At 45.2% G+C, this 18,527-nt stretch overlaps 1 protein-coding gene across 1 annotated transcript in view; it reads left to right on the top strand.

The window, feature by feature from the left end:
• LOC119440389 (E3 ubiquitin-protein ligase Ubr3-like) overlaps positions 1–18,527 on the top strand; it is a 46,778-nt gene that overhangs the window by 14,244 nt on the left and 14,007 nt on the right. Inside the window, exons 2-5 of the mRNA XM_049662900.1 lie at positions 2,182–2,395; positions 7,703–7,848; positions 9,300–9,449; positions 11,309–11,416. Of these exons, the coding sequence (XP_049518857.1) occupies positions 2,182–2,395; positions 7,703–7,848; positions 9,300–9,449; positions 11,309–11,416 (618 nt within the window). The remainder of the gene's footprint in view (positions 1–2,181; positions 2,396–7,702; positions 7,849–9,299; positions 9,450–11,308; positions 11,417–18,527) is intronic.

The raw sequence follows: 18,527 nt of genomic DNA, 5'->3' as shown, positions 1-18,527 counted from the left end.
GGAGGGGGGGGGGGGTTGTTTTGGTCGGATTTTAGGATGTTTTTAACTACATATTTTTTCCGTTATCGTTTTATTTCCATTACCACAGCTTGCATGAAAAGCAGATTGTTTAGCAGACTACCACCTGTCGCAATGAAGGAAGAACTACGGAGGCGAAGCTACTGAACATGTTTTTCTGCGCCAAATATTCCGGTAGCATTTGACAGCGCTTTTGGTTTTGTGGAGCAGACACAGAGTCAGCATAGCTTCCATGTGCGTCTGTTTCGCATGGGCCAAAACATGGAAGAGATGAGCATGAAAATAACTCAAATTTAACACGCAACAATGTATTTTGTCTTACTTTGGCATTGTAAATAAGATATTTGTTTTCTCTTCCCTAGCTTCTTAAACTAGTGCAGAGGAGAAAGTGGGAATTTTTTCAGGAGCACTGTTACTTGTGCGTACTTCGCCTTCATAGCTTTTCCCTTCATCGTTGCAGAAAGTTGTCTGTGAGTACAGCACCGAATTGGGAGCATTTCAGTTATCAATTGTTAGTCCAAGAAATGAGAACCTGAGGCAGGTTTATAGGTGGAATGACACTTCCTAATAAGCTTGAACTTAAACTTTTAAAAGGAGCCAGTTTTAAATATCTATTATCAGAGTGGGTGGAGTAATTACATCTGCACTGTCATCGCCAATGCGACCAACATCTAAAGATATGCTGTGTTGAACAGCAGACATTCTGATGACATTCTTGTAGTAATCTAATTTTTTGTTTACTGTAATTTGCACTGTTCCTCTTTTAATATAAATTAGTCTATACCCTTAAATTAACACTTTACATATAAACTTTGAAAAATATTCTTAAGGCGTTTATATTTAACCTGTTTCCTGTCATTTCTGGTTGCATCAGATTTCTTAAAAATTCTTTGTTGCAAATAGTATAATTCTACTTATGAACACTTTATTTACTTGGAGAGGTTGTCATTGCTTCAATGAATAATAACGCTTGAAATCATAATCTTCAGTTAGCTACTTAATAAAATGTTGCTGGTTAGCCTTGCTAGTAATTACTCAGCACAATTGCAGTTGCTGTTGTAGCTGTCATGGGCTCAAGGCACGCTGTTTGCCATAAATCCTTACAGTAGCATCAGTTTTGAGATATCGGAGCCTGAAATGTGCCACAAATTACGTTGGCATTCTATGTATTGTTTTCCTACAAAAAGCTTTTGTAACCCACTGCTGAACTGAGAAGCAATGAATTGCATGCCACCTAATACGGATGGATATCTCAGAACTGGTGCTAATATTGGAATCTATAGTAATAGTTTTCACATGACATCACAGACATAGCTTCTTACCGTGCTAGTACCTAAACATGGCAGCCACGATAATGTTAGTGGACTGTATTACCACACATACATTGTATTGGTTTTTAACGGTGACCATTTATCATTCAATTATTGCTGTTGTCGGTTTGTTGCTCAGTGCAGGACGTGCCTGTCATACTGTCACATTTCTTGTTCATGCAGCTTCTTGTCATGCTAGTGTTCCAAGATGGTGTCTGATGACGTCAATACAAGCCATTTATTGAATGTGCCTTGATCACTTTGTGCAACTGCCACATGTGCCCTAAAGTATAAATGATAAAGCTAATCAGTAAATTCAAGCATTGTAATTTTGGTCCATAAATCTTTAGCTCTTGCTCTTCTTTGTGTATCAGAAAGAAAATAGGGAAAGCTGAATTTCTGCTATCAGTCTCTGAATAAGTGAAAGGCAGTGGCAGGATTGTACTATTTTCCACAGAGGACTTAAAATATGGTGATAAACAAACAAACCAAAACAAAATGTTCAGTATAGATAGCGGCAATATTTTAGGCGTACCTGAATCAGTGCAAGTTAACCGTTGGTCTGTTCAGTGACACGAGAAATTGCTTTGCTTGTTGTGCAGTTTTGCTTCCACCATTCGTGATTCCTGATTTTTCTGTAGACCTAAGTTTGCTTAACCGTCATGTGGACAACTGAAATGCCGATATTTGTTAAAATGAGAAGATTCTGCATCCATGCAGACAAGCTTGGTGCCTTCATTCACTTAAGCAAAAGCAGTTTGGGTTGCTGTCACCAATAATCTTGGTGCTTCAATTTTATTCCACATTTCAACTGTTCATCACACTCCCACATCTCTTGTCTGTCTCTCTGCAGTGCGGCGGTACGACAATGCCACCACGTGTGGCCTGGTGTGGACGGCGAACTTTGTGGCGTACCGGTGCCGCACGTGTGGCATCTCACCATGCATGTCCCTGTGTGCCGACTGCTTCCAGCAGGGCAACCACCAGGGGCACGACTTCAACATGTTCCGCAGCCAGGCAGGCGGCGCCTGCGACTGTGGGGATGCCAGCGTCATGCGCGAAGATGGGTGAGCAAAGCCACGGCACCGACAAGCTTGTGGGAATATCTCATAGTTACAGGCTCTTAAAAAACAACAGGGACAGAGTAGGTAGAACATTCAACAGGACAAACTGTTCTTTCTGGTTGCTTTGCGATGCCTGTAATCATGAACCAGCATCAACTCACCCAGTTTTCTGTTCCTCGAAAGTGACATAAAGAGAAACGCTAAATTAGTTTATACTGACAACGTATTCTTTCAAAAGTCCATTTTCTTTAATTTTGCGCTAATGAATTGAATATTTTTGGACAAGTCGAAAGTCAAGTTTTTGGTTTTTCAATTGTGTGCCGAAACTCCAGTGCCGGTGCATTAGTGCCATGTCAAAGATTTCTAATTAATTTTTCATATGGCCACTGTGGCACAATAAACATAGGAACCATTGTTAAAAGCGCAACACCACACAACACAAGATAAGACCAGACGAGCACAGGCGCCTGTGTTCGTCTGGTCTGCGCCTGTGCTCGTCTGGTCTTATCTTGTGTGTGGTGTTGCGCTTTTAACAATGGTTCCTATGTCTAAACACCAACTAGCCCAACAGTCAACTCTTTTATTGGCACAATAAAAATTCTTGAAACTTACTAATCTACAACTCTGGCTTGTTTTCAATGCAATGTAGTCCATTTTTACTGATAATTCTGTCAAAATTTGTCACAGTGAGTTGTTGCAGAAACATCAAGGTGGTATTGCCACCCTATACTTTTTCGTTTTTGTGTCTTTTGTGGCTTACAAAGCCTCCTTTCACAGTAGCAGTGGCCTTTTTCGTATCGCAGAAAAATATAAACGCTAAATATTTTTCTCCTTAGTGTCTGTTTAAGAGAAAATATCTCTTTTTCATATGATGACTTGCAATATTATTGAAGGGGCAGCAGAAGGAGCAATACGAAAATGGTTTTTGCCTGAAAAGTATTCGAAACATCATTAAAGAAGGTGAGACGTGCAGACCCTGACACAAGAGAAGAGAACCAGACAACACAACGTGTGGTTCTCTTCTCTTGTATCCGTGTCTGCACGTCTTACCTTCTTTCACGATGAATCCATACCAACTAGCTCAACTTTCTGTAGTTCTATTCTTCAAAAACTTTTTTTTCGGCATTTTGGCAGAAAAAGTGGCGATTACGAGGGGAGAGTCTAAAGGCCAAACTTCCATTTTCTTTTTAATTTAGCGATGAAACCTGGCTGAATTTTTTAGTATCTTCTCACATTCTGGCCGTTCTAGGGCTGGAAAATCTCTTGAAACTTCTTAACTTGAACTTTGGTTATATTAGAGTGAAACGTAGATCTTCTTTGCTGATAACTTGTAAGAGTGTGTGAATATCAAATTTTCACTTTTGAAGCAAATTCGAATAATGAAAACCAAGTGTGAATCGAATATTTGTAGAAAACGAATACTATCGGCTTTTGCAAAAATACCATCAACCAGAGGTACGAAAAAAAGCAAGTTTGTTGCACAGCAGTAATGTACCGAGAAATTATGCTTTAAGGTCAACAAAATTCACTAGTACAACACTTTCGCTTGACAGTATCACAACTGCAGTTGTTTAATGTTTTCTTAAAGGAAGGATAGCAGCTCAACATGTTCAAATAGCGGTGACACCTTCCTGCATGTCACAATTCCTCCAGGCACTGCAAACACTGGACACACTTGTCATGTATACGCAGGTATATCTTCTCAAGTAGAGCCAACAGTGGGTAGCTCTGAGCACCATGCTTGCACCACCACTCACACGGATCTTCATTTTTGGCTCAAAATTTCATCATGCACGTATCGTTCAACCTGTGCTTGGGGAAGCGAAGATTGCTGCTGGTTGGTGCGCTTATCGAAGTCTTTCCATGGGTGCTGATGTGGAAGGAGCCTCTTTAGGAGCTTTCGATGTTGAGGACATCTCTAGGTTTCTTGGTATCTACAGTCAGGTTTTTAACTGAGTTTGCCATTGAAGCTAAATAAAATAATGGCGTATGGGAACAGGACAAAAGAGAAAAAAGACAAATGAAGCGCTAAATGTTTCTCTTTCTCTGCCCCTTTTCTTTAATCCTGTCCCATGCGCTGTTATTCTATTGGAGCTCCAGCGTGTACCAACCGGCAAGCGAAGTGTTGCCCCCCCTCCCTCCCTTCCATTCCCCCATGGCCTTTTGCGCGATAGAAGTCTCGTTTGCCCTCCGCTGTGCGCTCGCTCCCTGTGAAGGCGCGCGTTGCCCGCGCACTTTCACTCGCACATACGGCGCACGGCACCGATTTTATCGCCCTTGGTCATGCTTCACATCTCAGGCTCCTCCTCTGCATCACCCTCGTTGATCTCTCCCACTGGTGGGCGCACCTCGTTGAGAAGCGTGCTCGCTACCGCCCTTATCGGCGAGATTTTCCCGCAGAAGCCGCATTATAATCGGTATTTCGTCTCACGCGGTTGCACTGTAAGCGGTATGCGTATACATGGAGTGCTATGGGAAAATTAACGGGAGTCTGAAGAGACCATACTATACCCGGTCCTGCACTATAAGCGGTTCTGTACTTGGTTGAATTTGTAGTCCAGAAACGGTGCTTTTAGGCACTTAGCCAGATTAGTAGCAGACACAGAGGTTTACACTTGGCGGTTGGTGTTGTCCGGATGCATGAAGAGGCAGTATGGTATGGGTACTTGAGCTGATATTGTTGGGTAACCATCAGCACCAGCAATGGCCCGGTGACGGTGCCCCCATTACACTTTCGGTATGGTTCACTGCACAGCAAGTATGCTTCACTACAATACGTATTGTATGCTTCGCTGCGTAACACTGCTGTACTGCGGCGAAGCTGACTATAAGGAGCCGACCAGCAGCATTCTCACTCCCGTGCACATTTCCACGTGCTGGCGACTATGCAAGAACACCGGTACAGCCGTTGCGAAAATGCGCAAAGTGAGCTAATAAGCACCGTTCACGAAACTACGTAATTCCTCTGCGGCTTTGCAATTAAAACACGTTCTGGATACATTTCGGAAGGTTTGGGGGTTAGAATACTTTAAATAGTAAAAGCGTCTTTCGAACCGAATTGAATGCCAACTAATTTGAATTGAGTATTTGCATGCCATTACCGATAAGAGATTATCTACACCGAAATAGATGTCAAAACCTATGGTGCCACTTCAGGCTGGTCAAAGCATGTCAGGGCAGTGTCACCTCTGTGTCTTTTGTTGTTGCATTTTAACGCGATAGCGTTAAGGGCCCCGTGTCGCATAAAATGTGGTGTCGACGTCGGTGGCAGCGTGGGTGTCGGGATCTGTGGTGGAGAAAATCATCCTGAACCACCCAGACCATGCAGGCCCTCCGCGTGGCGCAAGGTGTTAGTGAACAAAACTTGAATTTCTCACAGTGAGATCCGTCAGAAAAATGGTAAAGTACGACTTAACCACAACCTACAAACATGGTGGCGTCGGATTGTAATTTAAATGTACCAGAAAACTTAATTCTGTTACGAGGAAACTCAAACACAAACCCCTTTTCCAGCATTTCTACCATAGCAACAGCGGCGTGCTCGGGTAGGTTACTTGCGAAAATCATATCCAGATGGTGCTCGCATCCTTGGCCGGTTAAAGTCCCTATATCGTAAAAGTACCGCCATCTACTCTCTCCTCCGCCATCTCCTCTCCTAAAACGCTTATTTTTTCTTGACTTTTTGCTGACGAAAACAAGTCGACGGTGGTGCCCCTCGAAAGCTCCCATTGAAGCTTTCAGGCCGGGCACGCGCTGCCGCTGCCGTCGTTGGCGGCAGCAGCAGCTCCGAGGCAGAAAAAAAATATATATAAAGAAGTGAAAGCGCACGCTATCGTCTAATCAGAGATACAGTAGAGAGAGAAGCGGCGTTATTCAAAGGATTGTGGTACTTTTCCAAAGGTATAGGGACTTTACGGCAGGTCAAATTAGGACTTAGCCTGCCTAATGCATTTTGGACACGCGCGCGTCAGGGCAATAGCAAACAATAATAAAATAATAAAAAAAGGTCCTAGGGCCTTCACATTTTAATATAAGACGACTTATATTGCTCCTGGAAAAACGTCTTCCCAACAATGCATTTCTGTTTAAAAGTGAAGCCGACTTTAAGGAGATCAGTGTAAGCTTAGTCTTTGTAAGCTGGCTTTCCCACGTTCTGGGTTGCAGTGAAGCCTACTCATAAAGAAAAATGCGATGCGAACGAGGCCCGATAACGCTATCGCATTCCACTCTTAAGGCGAGGCTTAAGTGTCCTCCAACTTTTTTCTGACTTGCCAAGCCTCCTTGCACAGCACGAGGAACCATTTTGCTACTGCAGAAGTTTAGTAGTGTTAGTGTTCCTTTAAATTGAGTCTCAAGCTATGAAATTGCCACAAGAATGAAACTTGTATAGAAAAAAGACAAATAGTAGAGTATTGCTTACCATCTCATGACAAATATTGTATTTAGCAAGCTTGGCATCAAGGATCGGTATCACGCAATTATCCTCTTCGTTATACAGCTCTCTCTGGTCCACGTATATCTTTCTGATTGTGGTGATATGGCAGCTGCTGGGTTTCTTGACCGGTTACGAAGGGCAAGAAGAGTCCATTTGGAATACAAATGGAGCAAAATTGTTTTTATTTATTATTTATATGTTTACGTATTTATTTACAATACCTCAAAGGCCCCATGGAAGGGTGACATGAGGGATGGGTATTACATATACGCTAAATGTTATACCATTTTTTTATCGTCTTGAGGTCGGTGCTACTGCAGTAGGGCACAACGTGAGCCGGAAGGCCGTTCTAATCTTGTGATAACTTGACAAAAAAATGGAGAAAGGTGCGCAGTGGTTCGAGCAGATGGTGGGTATACAGCTTTTTTCGTGGTTGGTGCAATTTAAATGAAGATGAGCTGGGCTTGATGGCAGGATTACAGGGTGATGTGTGATAAAACTTGAAGAATAGACACAGATGTGCTATTCTGCGGCGTGATGAAAGACTTCCGAAGTGTGCACGAGATTTTAGTTTGGTAACACTAGAATGATATCATTATTCTGAGAAAATTAATCGGGCTGCACAGTTCTGTACAGATTGTAGCATTTTGTTAAGGTTACTTTGGTGAGGGTCCCAAACAGCGCATGCGTATTCAAGTTTCGGTCTGATTATTGTCTGATAAGTGAGAAGTTCGACGGAAGGAGTACTTGCTTGATTATAGACATGCTTAAGATACACTGAGGTGGAAAATCAGTTCTTGTTTGCCTCTTGAGTTCTGCGGTAGTTGGTGCGCTGCTCATTGCCGTCCGCCCACATATTTCTGGGTTACGAACAGGTTCTGCCACCGGCATGGTCCCAAGGCACAAGTTGGCAAGCCGCCGGCACCTCCGGATCTGCTCTGCGTGGCAGAGTCCATGATGCCTCGAGTCATCCTGCGCCTCGTCCAGCACCTGCGTGAGCACAGCAGCAGCGTGGATGCCGGTGAGTGTCTCCACTCTCTGTGAACTGCTCCTGGTTTTCTTGAAGGGGCACATTTTCATTCTTTAATTGGCCATTTGCATTGCACAGATGAAAGCATCTGCTACTCTTCCTTTTCTAACTCCAACAGGAGTTAGAAGCTTGAAACTGGATTTGCAGTGTGCGTCCATTTTTTCCATTACGCCAATTCTTTACATTACGCCCTTGACCTAGACATTCCGGGGGCATGATTTTCTAGCAATGCCTGTTATGTAATTCTTTTTCACACTTTGGGGGCTTCATCAGTGGTCAGAACGACATTCTGCCCAGTGTTATCAGCGAAATCATGTGGTCATGAACAGTGAATGATAAAAGTGACAGAATCGAGCGGAAGGCGTTGCTACAAAATCACGGCCCGTATCTTGACCACTGTCATGCTGTCGCTACAGATAGATGAAAGTACAGTCAATGCATGCGTCGAATTTTCATCACCGACTACTAGATCGACTAGGCTTCGCTAGTTTTGGTTTCGCAGAGCGCCGACATGGTCGACGACATCGCTCCTCATGTAATTTACTCGGGCCTTTGAGGTATGGATAAAACAAAATAACCATTCCGGCGATGTCTTAGAGCGAAAATATAGCTACTTTGCTTGACTCAGTGGCCATATTAGCACACGGTTGTGATGTTGGAGTCCAAATTGTTGCACGAAGTGCTGTAAGGTGCCCGAAATTTCGGTCGTCCTTATAGATTAAATTTAGGGGGCCAGTGGCAGTGCTGTGGAGCTGTCTGAATAATCAAGCATGTCTGAATAATCAGTTGTTGACTGTATAAAACGAGGGGTGGCTTTAGCCAGGTTTTTTTTTTCAAGAGAATATGTTGACTTATATTCCGGCTTATATGGTAGAATCCTGGACTGCCCATCTGTTGTTCATAAGTTTGAATCCTTGCTGCACAGTTCTTTGTAATTTTCTTACAAAGGATTTTGGTATTCCATGAACAACACCGGCAGACATGAAAGCGATTAGGGGAGTAGATTGCTGTAAACAAAACTTCACCTACCACTCCCACTGAGATTTGAAGTCTGCTTCTGTGGCAACGTGTCATTGGGAGCCGGACTCGACAGCTTGAGTGCTTTCGTGCAGTAGTGGAGCTTGACAATTTGTGTGAAATTTTGTGCCTCATACAGATTCTAAAAATGACAGCCATTGATGGTCATATATTTAGGAAGCCATCACAGGCATAACTGTAGAGGACAATTATAATGTATGCACCATGAAAATGTTATTTTTGACAAGATGACAGTGTCCACAGTGAGACGGTGCTGCTGTCTCTGTCAGTTCAAAGCCGGAGGAATATCTGGAGTTGGCAGATATATTTATTTCTTTTTTGCTTTTATGCCCTGCTTCTTCAATCGCTCTAGCTTGGTAGAAATCAGTGGACAATGTTTTACAGCTATTCTCCTTTGCTTGCAGGAACAGTGGGCCAGAAGGCAGTGCAAGAGGCAGACGGCTTCCTGACCATGCTTCATCAGCTGAGTGAGATGGGCGCTGTCATGCGGCAAGTGATGACGCATGCACTCACCAACCCCCTCAGCTATCGAACTCTCACCTGCGCCGCCGCCAGTAAGTTGCAGGGGCCTTACTGACTTCTTGGCATGTAGGAGATAAAGTCGCATGTCAGGTGCTGCTCATACTACGTGGTGCTTGTGGGTTTTCAGAGTGGAATCCTCACGCCTCTGTTATGTGTTGAACCTTAAAGTGCAGGGCCAATATAATGTAAGGATTCCTTTCATATAATTCGATTCCTTTCTTATTGCCCACCGTTCGGTACTGGCCGAATGTGGTGATAACATGGACGGAGCACTGCTTGGACGACTGAGGAAACGCGAAGAGGAACAGTATCAGAACAGAATTGTTACATTACCCCAGCGCAGGTGTCATCAGCAGCAGAAGAGAGTGAAGTGCTTGTCACCTTTTCTAATGAAATGTCCAGTTGCTTGTTTGATCAAAGTGTATTTTTGACGAGAAACATTTTTAGGTCAAGTGTTGCCCTAAATTTTGGTTTTCTCTTTCTAAATGTGCAAGATTTTTGCGTTTTCATAGCAGTCCCATTCACTTGCATGTTGTAAACAAGTGCCCAATTCGGGCAATAATTATTGCGTGACTGAAATGCTTCAATGGTCATTTTGTGTATTCTTGAGAGCAGAACTTGACAAAGCAAGAGTCGACAAATAAATTGAACTAGAGAGACATGGTCAAAACAGTGCTGCAGTGGAACAAGTATGCAACTATCAGTGTTTACTATATACCACCAAGTCTCTAGCTTTTTAAAGCCGCCGCTTTAGATGAAACGAGCCATGATAACACTGGACCGCCTGGAATATTTTATTGTTAAAAACAACTGGCTGCTGCCTGCTCTTGCATCAGGCATCCCAGTAATTGTGCAAACTGTTCAGCCACTTTACAGCACCGTGCTGGTCAGCACTAGTGCACTGTCGTGCCAAGTTGATTGAAATGAATTTCTATATGCAGGAAGCTAATGCGTCTTGCTCGTGAAATTACTAATGTCTGTTGTGTTTCAGCTGAAATCATGTCTTTGTTCAAAGGCCGTTGCTGCTATGCTTTATATGTGGTACATCTTGCATGTGGCCATGTGCACCTCCATGACAGCCTTCGAATACCTTTAGTTTTGGAATCAGGCTTTCGAGACTCCTTAATTTTCCTTTAAAATAGATGCACTCCTTTAATTACTTGAAAATGGGTGCACAGGTGCCTTGGGTCATGAAAGCCAATTCACCAGAAATATGGGATGTGCGGTTGTAAAGCCCCTCACATGGTAGTTAATGCAATGTGCTACTGTTCTTGGCACAGATAAGGTGAGGTTCTCAATTAATTTCCCTGTTAGAGAGAGAGGGGGGAAGGAACATGGCTGAATACTAGTACTATTAGCATAGATAGGCACAGTAGCATCCTCAGATAGCTTTTTTTTTTTTTTTTGCAGACATTGATGCTAAAAACAGTACGACTTAAGTTTTAGTCAATGGTACAGATACTGCCCAGCCCTCTTACAGTAATAAAACCAAAACGCAAGAATGAAGTCGTTGTGCTGTTGAGTCTTGATATAACAAAGTTGTACTTGCAGGGAAGTACTTCATTAAACCGTGAATTTTATTAAGGTTCCGACAAACAGCTGCTATAGAGGAGGCGAGGATAATGTTGAGGTGGTTTTGCAGAAGACGTAAAGAAAATTAGTGTAGCCTTGAACACAATTGTGTAAGTAAGGTCTGCTTCAGTATTTCCGAGCTTCACTTTCATCATACTCGTGAAATCCTTGAAATGCCCTTGAACCTTGAGTAATGCTTTATGCATGACCCCTCTGTGGTGTTGCAGCCACCGTGGATAAAATTCACTGTTATGATGGTGCTTAAAACCAGTGTTCTATTGTGCACTGTTAGCAAATATGTCTGTTGCTCCCTGTGCAGTTGATGTGGAGGATGAGGAGAAGGCAAAGTTTCTACGGCACAACTACGAGTGTTACGAGGACGCCAAGCGTCGGCTGCAAAACTGGGAGTGCCCACCCGAGTACCAAGGTGAGCTGCATTGATGGGTGTTTTGCATATCGAGGCTGCAGCAGTTCTCAACTGCAAACACACGCTTGCTAAGCATTTGCATTGACAAGAAAAATATTTATAAGTATAAACCCCATTTAAACTATTTTGTCTGCAGCAGCAACAAGTGATGCGACTGACATCGCTGTTACATCCACTCGTCGCCAACAAGTTGAACACCGTGCTAGCGACAACTCACCTTATGTTACCAGTGTGAGGGCAGCAAATAAGCACCAAAACTGGCGTGACACATGTTCTAATAATTTGAGTTGATTTGTTTTGCTGCACAGAGCATGATAAAATACAGTTAAACCTCGATATAACATAGGCGTTAAAATTGGCAACTTGCTTCGTTATATCGAAATTTTGATTACACTGAAATTCAACCTTTTATGCTAGTAAGTACAGTTGCCGACGGATTTTACTTAATCAGAAGGGGTCGCAATATTACCTGAAATATGAGGCAATTGGAGAAAGCAAATTTAAATAAGAAAGAAAAAAAAAATTTGTTGAATTTGAGAGTCGGCGATGAAAGATACAGTTTCATGCCATGTCAACGATATCTTCACATCGGTGGCACGAAGCCAAGCCAGCCACGCCTTCGTGCCCACTCCACCCTCGCGGTTGATAGCGCTACCCGCAGTAGGACGACGCTATCGTGAAAAGCGCCAGCAGTAGATAGCGAACACTTTGTCTGCTTCTTGCTTCCACGTGTCTCAAAACTCGAGATGCGCAGCCTCCAGTACTAAATGCGTGGGAAGACAGTGCACATTATGCCACCTTCTCCCACTTTCCCCTTGCTCGCTCATCAAGCCACGATCCTTCACAGCTCAGCCTGGCACGCTTTCACTAGCACCCAAAGAACACAGCGCGCGGAGTGCGATAGGATTTTATCATCCTTGGTCTTTATACGGAATATGACGTTGCTCCATTTCGGCTTCGCTCTTGGTCCTGCAGTGCATGATTTGTGAGGTACTTTTGCTAGAAGCCGCTTGTAATTCAACCTTTTGACCATCTGCATCTGTGAAAATTTCCATTTATAGTCTCAGTAATCCTTCGTGGCTGCAGTGAAATTTCGTTAGATTGAAATCGTGGGTAACAAATTCACCGATGATTACGATACTCCCTAATGCGAATTTTTAGCACAGCTATTTAAGTTTTTTGAATTCGCGATGTATTGTGGCAAAGAATTTGAGCCTAAACGACAGGGTCCTCTCGGCGGCGGCGCTAAGCCTCTGCTCGGGCAGCTCGTTCAGAAGCAGTGGCAGACGAAGCATTTGCACCGGTTGAGTTACTCATTGTTCAGAAAGAAAGCAGGAACATGGGAATGCGTGGCTCGCGCGGGGCGCATTCTCTAGCGGCGGCGGTGCAGGTGAAGTAGTGCATGCGCAGTGGGTCCGAAGCCCATGCCAGTGCTCTGTTTCCATAGCGCTCGCCGCTTGCCTGGTCGCCGCCATTGAGCATGTCTCGTGTGGCACTCTGCTTTTCTCCTCATGCTTCCGCTGCACCCTCCTCCTCTGCTTTCGCATCCTTGCACTCTCTTCGCTCTCACGGTATTTCATCCCCTGCTGCGCTCCGCATTCGCTCTTTCATCGTAACTGTGCTCGTTCGCTCGGTTACGAGGGACGCCGAGGCATGCCGACGCTAAACGCAGCAATGGCTGCCTAAGAGCCACGCTCTAAAAACATTTTCTTATATCAAGGTTCTAAATACACAGTGTTCTATGGTCAAGAAATCATAAAAAGTTAAATAGGTACTTCGTTATACAGTAGAACCACGCTGTTACGTTTTTCACGGGACCGTAAAAAAAAAAAACGTAAGAGCCGGGAAACGCAAGAGCCAGGAAACAGGAAAAATTGAGAAATGGGAGTAGTGTTGAACTGCACACAATATTATTTTAATTCTTACGTGCGACAAAAAGTAGTTTCGCCCGACAGCCGAAGTATCGATTGCAATGAGCTATACAAAGTAAGAATAGTAGTTTTATCGTCTGTATAAACTTGTAAACATTCGGTTATTAACTAATTAACAAACATGGTGTCAGCGTCCACAGGCAAACATGAACACATCACACTCGATGAGCGCGGACACGCGCAGTTAAGCGCCGCTGCAGAAGCGAGCGAAGTGACCTTCGTGCTGTTGTCTATCGCTTCAACCCAAACTGAGCGCCGAGAACACGCAGAACGCACAAAGCCACGAGCCGCCGACGCACCTACACTGCGTAGAATCTGCCCCCACGCAGATCGCTTTCAAGATACGGCCCGCGGGACCGCGCGCGCGCCGCCGCGCAGTATGATGCCAGAGCACAACGCTGCCCGCTACCCCCCCCCCCCCCCTCGCTCCCTCGCTGGTGCCTCGAGCGCAACGGAAGGAGGCGCGCTTCCTCCCTGCTTGACCGCGCGCGCGACTCATAGATGTTCCGTATAAAGTCCAAGGGCGATAACGCCGTCGCCGCGCGCCGTATGCTTTCTTTCGTCGGCTCCCCTCGCACGCTTCCACTTGCACAATCAGCATACGGCCGCGCGGCTTCCCTCGCACGCTTTCACTCGCACATACAGCATACGGCGCGCGGCGACGTATGCTGTATGTGTGAGTGAAAGCGTTCGAGGGGAGCCAACGACTGCGTCTCGCGCGCGAAAGAAAGCATACGGTGCGCAGCGACGGCGTTATCGCCCTTGGACTTTATACGGAACATCTATGAGCCAAAACCAATTTTAGGGCCGCAACGCGTCATAGACATCACCTTTATATAGCAAAAGCGGATATCAAAGGCCATACTTTTGCTGGCGGAAACCGAAAATACGTAATAACTGTCGCCCCCGGCACTTTGGGCGGCCAATGCCATCGTCAAGCAACCAAGCCAAGCAACATGAAAAGTCAAAATGGCCGCTCGGGCCGGCGCGGTGTGGCAGTTCGCAACGTATGATGCGGGAACGGTCCCACAGTTGCGACGTAACAGCGGGGTTACCAGTGCATTGGGTTCTATGGGAGCTGTGCCGGGACCGGCCGAAAACGACGTAACAGCCGGGAAAACGCAGCACCCGGGAACGTAACAGCGGGGTTCTACTGTATCAAGAATGTCCTTATATTGAAGTTCGTTATATTAAAGTTTAACTGTATTTGTAAAGGCCTTGCAGAGGTTTTTTTTTTTTTTTTCATTGTACGTATCAAAATTCAATTGTTTGCCTGTTCTGTGTGACAACTGGTAGTACGTCACTGTTGTGCAGCCTGTGCTGGCTATTATGGGCCAGTCTTTCATAGCATTTCTGGGTGATGAGTGACGAATTCCAAGTGTCCGAAACCGAGCGATCGAGCAAAAAGAAGCAGTGTTCTGTTCGTGTAAGGGCCCGTCTCTCCACTCGAAGCCATCGCTCGTCACTGTCGTGCACAAGATCGCTCACGTGGGGTATGGGCTTTATGCCAGTGAATTGGGAATGCTTTGTTGGTGAGAGCAAAAGGCAACATCACCAAGTCCTTTTTATTGTTATGGTTTGCCAGTGTCTGCTACTGCAGTGCTAAGTCATCTGTTTTGCTTCAGTATGTGGCTGCCAACTTGGTAATAACAATGTGAAGCTTTACCACATCAAAAAACTGATGTGTTTAAGGTAGTGTTAAGACCTGCACCGCCTTCAAATGGTGCCCTGTGCCGTGACACACGTATGTATGCCATCATCGTGATGGCCCGTCAATGTTAGGCTGCAATTTTGTTTATTTACAATGTCGTGGTGAGTTGAGAAGGCATGAGTATGCAACATTGTTTCTTGTTTGGTTGGAAATTTCCTGTTTGAAATGCCTACAAATGCATATGGAAGCATTCAGTCGATGTTCGATACAATGGACCATAAAAATCCAGTGAAAAAGGTCTGTGTATTCGAAGTTGGTTCTATCCATAATTAGAGCCGTGGTATGTTGTTAAATGGCGGAACTTAGCATATACCGCTGTCTAACCTGAAAGTGATTGCAGAAATGATGAAAACATCGAAATATAAATAAATGACAGATATAAACAGGTTTATGCGGTAATCGTACAACCACGTGGCACGGCGCCTTACTGTCTGCCCTTTCCCGGACGCTGGTCACCGAAAAATGGTAGTTTTTCCGCACTAGAGCATATATACACTCGCACAACAGCGAGATTAACGGCAGGCATACTAGCGGCAAGCCTACCGCCCAGCTCCCCACCGTGCCAACCCCGCGGCTTGGGCGTGTTGTCACCTCCAGGAATACGAACATCGACTACTGTTTTTCATACAAAACAGTGGTCCGTAGAATGGACTCTTTTTTATTTTTCGCAACAAGCATTGACCACTGTCATACAGCTGAGGTATGAGGCAAGTTCAACTCTGAGCCTGCATCTGGCCACTGCTGCACTGCTTGCTATAGACTGCTTGACCGTGTCATGCACTTCACTCTCTGGATGCTCGGAATAGTAGCCTATCATCTTTTTTTTGTGCGAATGTCTGGGTTGAGAAATAAAGCATATCAAAACAATGCATTTTGGAATTGTTGCTGGTTCATTTTGATGCACTGTATGCTATGGCGTCGAAGTTATGTTGGTTAGGCCTAGTGACACTCTCGGCACTTGCTCGTCACTGCTGAGAGTGACGAGCAAGTCCAACGACCATGTCGTGGCAATGCCAGTGACGTATCAAAGCCAAAATATTGCTATTTCCACTCAACTCATTCTTCAAATTAACTGACATTCATTCAGGTGCGCCCAATTGAACAGCATGCCTTAAGGATTTGGTCATGCATATACATTAAATTTATGGGCCAGTGATGGTGCCTCGAAGTAGTGTGAATAATAATCGAGCTTGTCTGAATTGTTAATGTCCAGATAATCGGTTGACGCCAATTATAATTTGGCCAGTTGCTGAGTAGAATCTTTAGCTTTATGAAGAAAAGCAGACCATTGAAAGGTTCCTGGTGTCGTCTAAAGCAGTGCTTGAGCGTTACCAGGGGCTCATCAAGACTGGCCTGGCTCAGAAGAGCATTGATGACATTGAGTCTGGCCAGGTGTTTTTGACTTGCTGGAAACATGGTTAAGCTGGCAGCTATCAATGACAAATTAATATGTTATAGGCAACGTCTGAGCAGTTTCACTAAATTTGAAATAAGCTAATTACAGCACGCTGGGTCAACAGGTCTGTTGTTTTCATTTGTATTACATGGATATTCACATTTAGGTTTGCCCTGTTTTTTTTTTTTGTGTGTTTATACGCAGAGCAGCGTTGTTGGAGTCATAATATAGGCAGGAGTAGAATTGTCTGTTAGATTCAAAAGTATGTTGTATGCAGATCCGTTGTAACGGACATGGACTGTATCTACAAGCGCAAATGGAGCGGGCCCATTCTTGTTTCCTTATCATCCTGACAGATGGTAAAGCAGTGCATTCTGTTCTTGAATTGACATTCAGTATTTTTTGTCGCTAGTCAGCAATGAAAGATTCCTATGAAATAAAAATGATTCTGTGTAAGTACAGTTAAACCTGGATATAATGAAATTGACAAATTCCCGAAAAACTTCGTTATAAAGAGGATTTCGTTATATGGAGGTTCGGCACGAAAATTGGAAAAAGAAACGCTTACCGTATGTACTATCGCACAAGATTTACCCCCAATACACTAAAGTTGCGATGAACAAAAAAGTCCCAGTTTCGCCCGAAAGGTGAAGGTCTTTGCGATTGCGACAGCAAATTAGCAGACAGCTATACTAAGTAAGGATAGTGCAGTCAAACCTCGTTAATACGTACCCGCTTAATGCGTAATTGCGGTTTAAACCTAGTCGCGAAGATTCCCCCACCGAGCCCCCAATGAACCCCATGTATTGGCTGACCGCTAAAGCCGTAGTCGCTCATTGCCCACCAAACGGTTAGTGCGTACTATTTTTCTTGTTCTACACGCACAGGCACAAAATCGGCAAAATCTCATGCGCGCGGACGTTTGATTCTCGAGTTGCGACGCCCGGACGACAGTCGCCAGCGATAGTGAACTTACAACATGGCCACCATGACGTATTTTCTGCCGATTGCCGCGCACAAAGGCATGGCCTTTGAGATAAGCTCCCGGTAACGTGGAGAAGCTGCCGGTAGGGGGTGCGAATTCGCTGTCGCCGTCGGAGTAGTAACCACGCAGAAGCACATTTTATTGCGAAGCGCATTTGTGCCGTCGCCGTGGACGTTGCTTTGAGGTTCCGTGTAGAGTCCAAACCTGGCAACATCGTCGTCACGCGCCGTACGCTGTGTGTGCGAGTGAAAGCTTGCGGGGGTCAGACTCAATCTCGCGCGCGCGAGGGAGAAGGGCGGGAGGGGGGCGGAAGCGCGCTTCCGCGCTAGGTACGGCGGGGGAGGCGAGAAAGGGAGGTTAGCGGCGGCCGCCGTATTTTGAAAGCGATCTGCGATGTGGAAAAAATGTGCGCCCGCGTGGGCTTATCTTCAAAGGGAACTGCAGACAAGGTCGATATCTCGCGTTTCTTCGTTGAAGCACTCATCCTTCGAATGTGACACCAGGTACTGGATGCATGGACGCGTGTCGTTTCGCACAAGTGCGAGACGTCGGAAACGTAGAGCGAGCGACACGATGGCGTCGTAGCACAGTGTCAAGTTAGCGCAAAGACTTCCGCAGTAACCAGAGAGTGACGCAGCCAGCGCGTTGAAAAGAAAAGTTTTTTTCTGTTTTGTTTTTTTCTTCGGCAACATCAACAGGAAAAGGAGAGTGCCGGCTTGGTGGGCTGGGTCAGCTGCAGCAAGCGGTGGGTTCAGGTTTGAATGAAGGGAAGGGGAAAGGTCACGCCTGCGGCGGCAAGATTGCCGGGTCGAGAGATGCAGGCCCGCCTCGCGCACGCTCGCACGCACGCACACGTGGGCTCGCTCTCGCGCCATGAATTCGAGCTTGCCAAGCGCGACGCCACCGCTTCGCATTTCGTCGCGGCGAAGAAGGTGCTTCCGGTTGCTGCTCGCGCAAAAATGACAAAATTTGGGGCGAAATCTCTAGGTTGTCGGCAGGGAAAATTCGTTATATCGAGGGGGTCTCCCGCTGCCACTTCGTAACGTAGAGGTTTCAAATACATGTGCTTCTATGGAGTCACGGCGGGG

The sequence above is a fragment of the Dermacentor silvarum genome, chromosome 2, assembly GCF_013339745.2.
Source record: "Dermacentor silvarum isolate Dsil-2018 chromosome 2, BIME_Dsil_1.4, whole genome shotgun sequence".
Lineage (NCBI taxonomy): Eukaryota > Metazoa > Arthropoda > Arachnida > Ixodida > Ixodidae > Dermacentor > Dermacentor silvarum.
This window is presented reverse-complemented; position numbering and strand designations above follow the sequence as displayed.